The sequence below is a fragment of the Alosa sapidissima genome, chromosome 3 (genome assembly GCF_018492685.1).
Source record: "Alosa sapidissima isolate fAloSap1 chromosome 3, fAloSap1.pri, whole genome shotgun sequence".
Taxonomy (NCBI): domain Eukaryota; kingdom Metazoa; phylum Chordata; class Actinopteri; order Clupeiformes; family Clupeidae; genus Alosa; species Alosa sapidissima.
Genome location: NC_055959.1, coordinates 27,769,998 through 27,779,997, shown reverse-complemented (window position 1 = coordinate 27,779,997; position 10,000 = coordinate 27,769,998). Strand labels below are relative to the sequence as shown.

General features: G+C 43.0%; 2 protein-coding genes across 3 annotated transcripts in view; one reads left to right on the top strand and one right to left on the bottom strand.

The window, feature by feature from the left end:
* The window catches only part of svilc (supervillin c), a 22,429-nt gene extending 19,486 nt beyond the window's left edge, over positions 1–2,943 (top strand). The window contains exons 26-29 of the mRNA XM_042086364.1: positions 51–179; positions 808–914; positions 1,848–1,971; positions 2,563–2,943. Of these exons, the coding sequence (XP_041942298.1) occupies positions 51–179; positions 808–914; positions 1,848–1,943 (332 nt within the window). The 3' untranslated portion in view covers positions 1,944–1,971; positions 2,563–2,943. The remainder of the gene's footprint in view (positions 1–50; positions 180–807; positions 915–1,847; positions 1,972–2,562) is intronic.
* Positions 2,944–3,427: 484 nt separating this feature from the next.
* On the bottom strand, positions 3,428–9,474 carry tmem98 (transmembrane protein 98). 2 transcript variants are annotated; one of them, XM_042086446.1, is made up of 8 exons: positions 9,360–9,468; positions 8,150–8,203; positions 6,738–6,964; positions 6,360–6,491; positions 6,047–6,080; positions 5,840–5,955; positions 5,571–5,630; positions 3,428–5,381 (listed from the first exon to the last, which is right to left on the bottom strand). In XM_042086446.1, exons 3-8 carry the CDS (start codon positions 6,866–6,868, stop codon positions 5,192–5,194), a joined length of 663 nt encoding a protein of 220 aa, XP_041942380.1. In that variant the 5' UTR covers positions 6,869–6,964; positions 8,150–8,203; positions 9,360–9,468; the 3' UTR covers positions 3,428–5,191. The 2 variants fall into 2 exon arrangements, with proteins under 2 accessions (XP_041942380.1, XP_041942381.1); XM_042086447.1 differs by lacking the exon at positions 8,150–8,203 and having other exon boundaries at positions 9,360–9,474.
* Between the last annotated feature and the right edge of the window lie 526 nt (positions 9,475–10,000).

The following is a 10,000-nucleotide window of genomic DNA, read 5'->3' as shown; positions in this document are numbered from 1 at the left end:
AGAAACGTGTGAGTGCAGGTCTTCCTCCCCTCTTCCCTCTGTGTGTCCAGCTCTCTTCCTGCTGGACAACTGTCTGGAGGTGTACCTGTGGCAGAGCAGTGAACCAGCTGACCGCCAGCGCCCCCACTGGGACAAAGAGAAGAAGTGCGCCATGGAGACCACCCTCCAGTACTGCAGAGGTCAGTGCAGTGTGTGTGTGTGTGTGTGTGTGTGTGTGTGTGTATGTGTGGTGTATGACCCAAGGGGGCAGGCGAACATTTGGAGAGCGTAGACACTATGGCGGATCTGAGGCTAAATAGTAGACCAGTTCCACCTAGCCATTCCATTGAACTCCATTCAATTTGGTGCCACTTTGACATCAAATAACGTTACAGCTGAAGCGTTTTAAGCCTTTATATGAACTTTTTCTATTTTCGGAGTAATACAACATTGTGTGATTGGTGTCATAACCTCGTAACTGACTTACCGGCTGAGTAATAATCTTTTTTCCGAAATCAATGCTAACGTGACGTAATATACGCACAGTAATGAGCATGAGACCAGAGCGGGTTAAAGTGTGGCATAGGAGCAAAATAACCGTATTCTCTGAATAAGAGCTATCACAAGAGTTACACGAGTCAGACTATGTGCCTACGTTACATATACGTCCCCTGAGCCTGCACAGAAAGCCTAGTCGACCAATAGGAAACGGTTGAAATTTTGCTTCACCCGTCTCGACTGACGTCTATGTGATGACTCTTGTCCATATCTTTTACTGTCTATGGTATGAGCGTGTAAATAATGTGCATGTATGCTTCTGTGCTCCAGAACGTAACCCACGGCGCCCCCCGGTGGCCTATCTGATAGAGGACGGTGCTGAGCCGCTCACCTTCACTAACGTCTTCCCCGAGTGGTGCCCCAGGACACCACCCCAGGTCAGGCCTTAGCCCCCTCCACTCTCCACCGCCTCCCATCTCCAGCACACACACCCCACAGCCAACACCACTCCTTCATGTGTCAGTGCCAGGTCCCAGTCATTACCCACACATAGCTCATGTGGATCATGTGAATTGAATTTCCCCTTGGGGATCAATAAAGTATCTATCTATCTATCTATCTATCTATCTATCTATCTATCTATCTATCTATCTATCTATCTATCTATCGATCGATCTATCTGATAGGAGTTGATGTGAAGTGGGGCCGCTGTGGCCTACTGGTTAGGGCTTCGGGCTTGTAACCGAAGGGTTGCCGGTTCGATCCCCGACCCAGTAGGAAGAATGTGGGCGGGGGAAGTGGTTGAGCACTGCTCTCCTATGCCCACATCCACGGCTGAAGTGCCCTTGAGCAAGGCACCTAACCCCTCACTGCTCCCCGAGCGCCGCTGTAGCACTGCTCCGGGTTAGTGTGTGCTTCATCTCACTGTGTGTACACGGATTGGGATAAATGCAGAGACCAAATTTCCATCACGGGATCAAAAGAGTATATATACTACTGTATACTTATACTTAATGTATTGTCTCTGGGTTAGTTTGGGGTTCCATCCGTACTGAGCAGGATTACTATTGCAACAACGCATCATCAGTAAGGTCAAACTGACCTGTCTTTACGACGGTCTAACCCTACAGTAGCTCACGTCTTCGTTTTACTCTTCGGCTTCGTTTTCATTTACTCTAGCCAATGCGTTGGTGTTGGTAGTTTCTAGATAGATGAGCTAGAGGAACACAACACACTCTGTCTCTCTCTCACACACACACAAACACACACACTCAATAGCTCACTCACTCAATCACACATACACACACACTCAAAGAGAGAGACAGGGTGTGTCACCTGGTATTCAACCTCTTTCTGCTTTGTGCTGGCAGGGAGAAGCTCCGCGTAAGAAGCTGACCCTGGTGCAGGATGTCCTGGACGCCCTCAGCACGGCCACTACCGGACGGGGTGGACGCACTGCACCTTGAGGCCTACCTATCTGACCACGACCTGCAGGCAAGTTCCTCACAGGGAGAGCCCAGTGGGCCAGTGGCCCTGATTGGTACAACCTACAGTCCCTTCAGCTCACAGAGACTGCAGGTTCTCCCAATTATTACCCAGGGGAATCTAGGCTATAGGTCAATACACATTTTGTCACATTCGACTAGATCTCTGTGCAATCCACTAGCGGTCCAATCTGTTGCCACGCTGAAAAATACCCTGGGGCTGTAAACTGAAAACAAATAATGTTTGTTGCAGCAAATCAGAATTAGTATGTACCCACACATTCATGCAGCACTAAAGAGTCTCTCTCCAGCGCCACTAATTCTACTTTTAATGCATCAAATACACTGACATGTAGTACCAATGTGACGTCAGTAACAGTGGCTGAACGTGCTATGAATATGTTTTTGTTGCCAGTATTGTTGCTCAGCATAATCTGGGTTTATGCATTGAAAAAGAACTGGCACGGATTACCTGGTCATCCAGAGACCTTTTTTTACAGCGTTGGCCACAGGCATTGTGAATAAATGTGTTAACTTGGTCATACTGTCATTACATGTAATAAACACATTTCTGTTTTCTTTTTATCCAATCATATTTTAGATGGCTTTGGGCATGAGGTGGGATGAGTATGCAAGCACTTCCAGAGCAGCAGATCAACCTGAAGAAAACTAAAGGACTGTGTTGATATTCACCTTTCAGCACACTGTTTTTTATATAACATATAGTGTAGATTTTATTTTCTGTCAGCAAAAAGCTATCTTTTAAAAAGAAAACTTTTTGTATTTTCTATTTTTGTGAAGAAAAAAAAAAGTATTCTTGTTAAGTGGCCCCTCTTTGCACACACACATGTACAGTGTTTCCCCCTCTAGTTGCCTGTTTAAAAGTGTGTGCTTGTGCGTGGGTATGTGTGCGTGGGTGTGTGTGTGTGTGTGTGTGTGTGTGTGTGTGTGTGTGTGTGTGTGTGTGTGTGTGTGTATGTGTGTGTGTGTGTGTGCGTGGGTATGTGTGCGTGGGTGTGTGTGTGTGTGTGTGTGTGTGTGTGTGTGTGTGTGTGTGTGTGTATGTGTGTGTGTGTGTGTGCGTGGGTGTGTGTGCGTGTGTGTGTGTGTGTGTGTGTGTGTGTGTGTGCGCGCGCGCGTGCGTGTGTGTGTCCTATGAAATTGGTCATTATAGAGCCTTAAACCCTACTCACAGGGATTGGCCAAATGTTCTTTTTTGAATTTGATTTCCTTGTAGTGTATAGTACACATTCGGTGCAAGCACAAGGGGCAGCTCCATGCACTGTACTGCATGCCCAACCCCCCTGCCCAACGTGGGCTTTCTTCACCTCTGGCCAGAGCAGAGGAGGTGTCATGAGAATGATGTGTGGTTTTAATACTGAACTTAGTAGATTTCATCAAATGTGTTTTAAGTTAATGAAACAACATGGACGACAAACTGAATGATGTAACATCGCAGCATTGTGTTTTTTTTTTCCTATGAAATTTTAATTTACCTGTACAAATCAGATCAAAGAGATGGAAGAGAGAGAGAGAGAGAGAGAGAGAGAGAACAGAAAAACAATGTAAGAGTCAGTCACAATCTCTGTAGATATTTTATGAGAGAAGGAGAATGCATATAAAAACCAAGCAAGGAAGATCAGTCTAATAAATACAGTAAGGAAAGTGAAGTCCCTGTCTATGCTGTTTTCCTCAATCACTCTTTTAGAGCCTATATACGCTTCTACTGAAACAGCTGTGCTGTTAATGAAAGCTGAATCCAGGACTACATTTATGACAAAATGTTCTGTGGGGGGTGAGGGAGTGAACTGTCTTCATATCTACACTCTTAAAAAACGAATCTGTTGAAAACAACACAACTTGTGTTGTTTTTAACACACCTCTGTGTCCAGATAGGGACAACACAGTTTATGTTGTTTCCTTTTTATATTTGTTACGCAATATGTGTTGAAAACAACACAACTTGTCCCAACTTGTCTCAACTCTGTGTCCAGGTAGGGACAACACATTAGTTTTAAGAGTGCAGTGAGTTTTACTGTGTAGGTTATATGTGTGTGTGTGTGTGTGTGTGTGTGTGTGAGGGAGTTTCTCTCGTGGTGGGGGGTGGTGGTTAAGAGTTTTCTCAGATAAAACTGGCAAGTGTACTCTTCTGGGGTGTTAGGTGGTGCTGAGTGGGTGAGACTATGCAAATGTTGGTTGATGTAGGGAGCTGCAGGAGGTGACTGTGTGCTGTTGTGAGGTGGACAGGAGTGGCTAAGTGGCCATGAGTTTTCACCGATGAGATTAGCAGGAGCTTTAAGCCCTCATGTGATGCTGCGCTCCACAGCACAGCCCTGACCGCCTATTACTGTTGGAAAAAGGTGTGTGTGTGTGTGTGTGTGTATGTGAAAATTACAGCATTTCCTTGTTTATATAGATAATGTCTATGTAAACATGTGTTATAAAATCATAACATTAAGTTTTTATCAATAATCACACAATTATAACAAAATATTATCTGTTGACAAAATACAGAGCACAATTTTAAAAGTAAAAGAATTCTGTAGGGACCAGATTAAAATGCACAAAATAACTGCCATAATTCTGATCTGTTCAACTAAATATCTTAGAGTGTACTTTGTGATTAAGTTTTTAACATGTTGAACTTTTTCAGCTTTAAGACTTCATTTGAATTAGGCCCCTCAACCTTTCCTATGTAATCTTCACTGACTCAAAAGACATTTCTGTGGCTCCAGGACTGTCGAGAAATGTCAAGACAAATGATGTGTTCCAGCAAACTGGACAGAAAAGAGTTCTGATATGAGAGATCTGGTGTAAGACATAATGGTGGTAACAGGCTGAGAAAAAATAAAGATAAGAAGAGAATGGCATGAGAAAACTACAGAAATAAAGATAAGGAGAAAATGGCATGAGAAAACTACAGAAATAAAGATAAGGAGAAAATGGCATGATAAAACTACAGAAATAAATACAGAAATAAAGATAAGGAGAAAACGGCATGAGAAAACTACAGAAATAAAGGTGGGGGGGGGGGGGGGTGTTCCACTCTTCTTACAGCTAACTGTAAATAAGCTATGGGGATGGCTACTGTGAAAATAGGCCTGTGTGAGAGTGTAACGTGTATATACAGGTGTGTGTTGTTTCACGTGTGTTTTTCATGTGTGTGAGAGTAGTCAACAATTTGGGTTTTGTGTGTGTGTGTGCATATGCGTGTGAATGTGTGTGTGAACTCAGATGGCTTGCTCTCTCTCCGGTAACCTCCTCTCGGGTTCGGACGCTAACGCCGCCTCTCTCAGTACAACCATGTGATCCTCTGCGGCATGCAACGATTGGTCAATCCAATCCATGCTGCCCGACATGTGACAAGCGTTTCGGGTAACCAGCACCAGATGACTCACGGACAGCAGGAGGGCAGTGGCCCTGATAGGACATAATTAAAACACAAATATACTAAAAACTAAATCAGAAATACATCCTATTACAAATTCTAAATGACAAAAAGAACTATATTTCATGCACATGTTGTGGATGTTTGTATGTGTTTGTATGTATGTGTATACTTTTTAATGTTTAGATACTGTTCTTGTTGGAGCATAAAGTATCCATTACCTGGCATCCAAGAGAATTGGGTCCAGAGGAGGGTACATGGAACGTACCACATCATCCACCCTACGCAGACACAAAAAAGATGGGTAATGTAGTCCTGTGAAGGCACTCTATATACAGGACTATTGTTGGTTGAGTACATGTATGTTCCGTCCTGCCAGGCTTTCCCTTGATATGCAGATAATTTAAAAAATAATAAAAAAAACATATTTCTGAACCCTTTATGTTCTTGGTTAGTTGAAATGTGTGACTTAATTTAGCCTTAAGCATACCTGGGGCTGATGCGTTTGGCCACAGTGATGATGTCACTAAGGCTGGCTGGAGCCTTGACCTTTGCCCCAGAGCCCATTGTCATAGCAACCAGCTTCTCAGTCAGAGTGTGACATATCTGAACAAAGCCCACATGTTATTGGTTAATCCATTTGTTTTGGTCTCCAGTGTTCTAATATAACAAGAAACGTTTCTGCTATCACTCTTACCTTCAAAATAGAAATGCAGTGGGACACCAGACCGCTGGCAGACAGGGCAAAAAGAAGAGGTCAGTTGGAGAGAAAACACAAACTAAATTAATAGCAATGGTAAAAGTAATGTGTAACTCCACGTCACGTGACACCTCTGATGAAGGCTACAGAGGCAAGGTAGCCAAAACTTGTCAGGTACACAATTTTTCCTTATTGGCTTGTACAGAGAAACAGTAAGAAATAATGTGTAACTCCCTCTAATGGTTATTTTGTGCTGATGGGGGGGTGAGGAGGGCTGGACATGAGTGAGAGTGTCGGGGCAAAAACATACGAGGCATCCTCAATCCAGTCCTCGTTCTCCAAGATGGCCTCAATGTGGGGGTTGGTGATGACCACGTCATCCAGCTCCAGCTCAGATGGCTCGCTCTGAGTCTCCATCGCCCCGATCAAGTCAACCGTGGGCCTGGAGGTAGGTGGACATATCATCTTACATACCACATATTCAGGTGAAATGTTATAGGCTCAATATATATATATACCTTCCAACATTTTACATCAGACTTAAAATCTGATCAATGGAACCTCAATCTGCTTAGAGTTTTAGGGCATTTTTATACACAGCATTTTGAAGATGTTTGGTATTAAAACATGGTGAACACCCCCCCCCCCCTCTCTCTATTTCTCTCTCTCTCTGTGACTGTGTACTCACTTGGAATCAAAGTGGTGCAGGAGGCCCGGTGGGTGACAGTAGCGATGGCGGCAGACCACCACCAGCGCCACAAACGACGCCAGGAATATGGTCGCCAGCACCCCGATGGCCACAATCACCACCGTCTCCATGCCAACACCCGAGGTCCCCGTGGTAACTGACCTTTGAACCTCTAATTAGTGGCTTGGTTGGGGATCTGGAGTCAGCCAGGCAGTGTGAGCGTTCATCTGGAGAAAGGGGCAGTGACAAAGATTATGAGCAAAGTCCTTTTAGGCAAGTCCCTCCACTCGGCGGCCATATTGGAATTTTTGAGTGCTGTGTCTCCTCATTAGAAAGGCTATGTTATGAGTCACACATCCATGTTCTTAAGTCCTCAGGAAGCTAGTTTGCAAACATAAGCCTTGCCCGTGATCTCTGGCTATCAGGCAGTTTGGTCCAGTAATGATGCTAACCCATTCCCTTAAGCACTAGCAAATGCAAGGGCTTGAGAAAAAACAAACAAAAAACCTGATGCCCTTGATCATTATCGAACTTGAGTGTCCTGGAATGACCTATTTATCTACATACTTGATGCAGAGTAAACAAGAGTGTGGGAGGAAAGGAATTGGGCAGGCTTGAAGAGGCCAGTGATTTCTAAATCTATCAAGCTCACACCTTCACCTTCTGAGTACACAGAACAAAACTCAATGCATTTCATTTCCCTCTGCTAAGACTTCCCCTAAGCCTGTGAATTAACAGCCTCTCTCTTGATTACACATGGTGGCATATTTCAAATACTTCCTTCTCTCTTTTTTTATGTGGACATTTTTTATGTATCCTGTTGACCATGTGGGGAGTGGAGCATTGAACCTTGCATGACTTATTATTTAAACAATTTTCAAATTTATCTTGAACTTCAACTTGTTCTTGTTGACAAAAGGCAGCACAGGAAAAATACCAGTTCCCTCTGCCCTCTTTCATCCTACACACACACACACACACACACACACACACACACACACACACACACACACACACACACACACACACACACACAAAATGAGCTTTGGATGTGGATCGTGGGTATCCAGAATGTGTGAATCGACTAAATGCCGCCCTCCCTCTTTCATTACTCCTGGGTCACTCAGTGTTTGTATTGGGTGTCTGTTAAACATTACCTAGCCATGATTAATACAGTGACACTCATAATGAATAATGACAAAGAGGTGTGTGTGTGTGTGTGTGTGTGTGTGTGTGTGTGTGTATAGACGTATTTGCCCTCATCACAACGAAACCTGGTAGGTTTTCCACAGCACACTAACACACTTAAAAAATGGATCCCAGCAATAATTCATTCTGTAGACTTGAAAGATCCCGTGGGTTGAATCTGGTAGCCAAGAGTAAATACTTCATAATGAGATGATCCTCCTTACCCTTTTACATCTTAGCTTTGCCACCCTTTGAGGCTTGGAGTCCAGAAACAAGAGCTAAATGGAGGAAGGGACGATTGCATTAGCCTACCTGTGTTGTGGACACAGATGTGTGCATACCTCATTTGGGGGGATTGTTTAACTTTCACATAATACAACTACAGGATAATTTTCCAACACCAATGACTGTGATGAATTAAATGAGGAAATGTCTTAGAAATGAAAGAAAATGTCAAAGAGAAGACAAGAATATGATAACAGTTGGCAGTGTCCTTTCAGTGCACAGCGTTACACAGAGTTAAAGAATTTCAAAATGTGGTATTTTCATCTGGATGATTATCTAAAATGCTGTTTGAGAATGCTGTAAATCACTAATCGGATTAATTTGCGAGGTGCACTGGTCGTGTCATACAGTGCTTTCTCCCTGCGCGCTCAATGTCGTGAACTTTTGTGTTTCCAGTGCAATTCGTCGCAGGACAAAAATGAAGCTTTTTAATGAAGCATTAACCGAATCAGATTGTTGTGACAGGATACGGTTATATAAATAGTCTATGGGTTACCAATCGCCTAATTATTCCATGACATAGGCCAGAATTCTAACCTCGCAAAACTGCAGTTTCCTTTGCTGGAGAAAAACATGGCAAGTCACATAATCCTAACAGATCTCTGTAGGCCTTGTTTATTTAAAGTAGATAGACTTTTGAATCAACAAGGAAAACACTAACTCCATATATGGTCAGACAACGAATGATAAATTGACTTCCACTTGGAGGGCTACACTATTGTTGAGCAGGCTGCAAGAGTTAAATGTTCGTGTGCACTCTGTGGCTTCAGAATGTATTAATACAAACTATAAGGGGGTAAAACATGTACCACATTAAAAAAAAACTATTTATTTTTTTGATAGAAGGCATAGGCACTTACTGGTGATTAAAAAAACAATCGTTTTGCCTTAACTATTAAGAAAAAAAAAAGATGTGACCCTTTTAGAAACAAGCCTATGGTTTCAGCAAAAGATGCTTACCTGCGAATCGACATAGTAGCCTAGGTTATGTATTATAGTTGTATGTTTATTAGTCAAGTCTGATAGCTTGAACACTAAATTGTAACATCATTCCTTATTTCAACCACAACCATTTTTGTTAAAATTTGTATCAGCTATCTCGGCTAAAACCGAAATGCAATATCAATTTGGAAAGTTTAATAAACTCACCGATACATTTTGTCCTTTTTCCTGTGGTTTGCCTACCGAAACAAAGCACCTATTCCCGGTGGCATGCGGAGATGGCACGGACCTCCCCAGTCAGGGAGCGCGCAGAGGCTCAAACGTGCACTGCTAGGTCATTCTGAAGTTAAACCTGAAAACTTTCGCATATCACGCGCGCTCACAGAAACAAGCCTAGATGGCGCGCACTAAAAAATGTCAAGCTATCAGGGGTGGACCGACTAGTCCCTGAGTTCGGCAAGAAATCCTAGGTATCTTAGAAACACCATACACAGTCAGATACCGTAATAAAGTTGAACAGATGTTCAAAGATATGTTCATAGTTCGGTATGCATTTCTTGTAATGAATGTCTGATCTCTTGTGCATTTTTTGTGCAAATTGGTGAGTACACATAAGGTTCGCCAGGTGGCAGTGTCTACCTTACCCTTATGTCGTGTTCTGGTGAAAGAGTAGCCAAAATGTTGGTATTTATAGTCATAAAAATACTCTTTCATATTAAACTCAGCGGGATTTCACACCACTGGTCTATAGTAACAGTGGAACACCACTGACTAGATTAAATGTGACTTCCATTTTATCATTAATGTTCGCTCATGACATTCGCATATTCATTTAAAGGCCCTGTCAT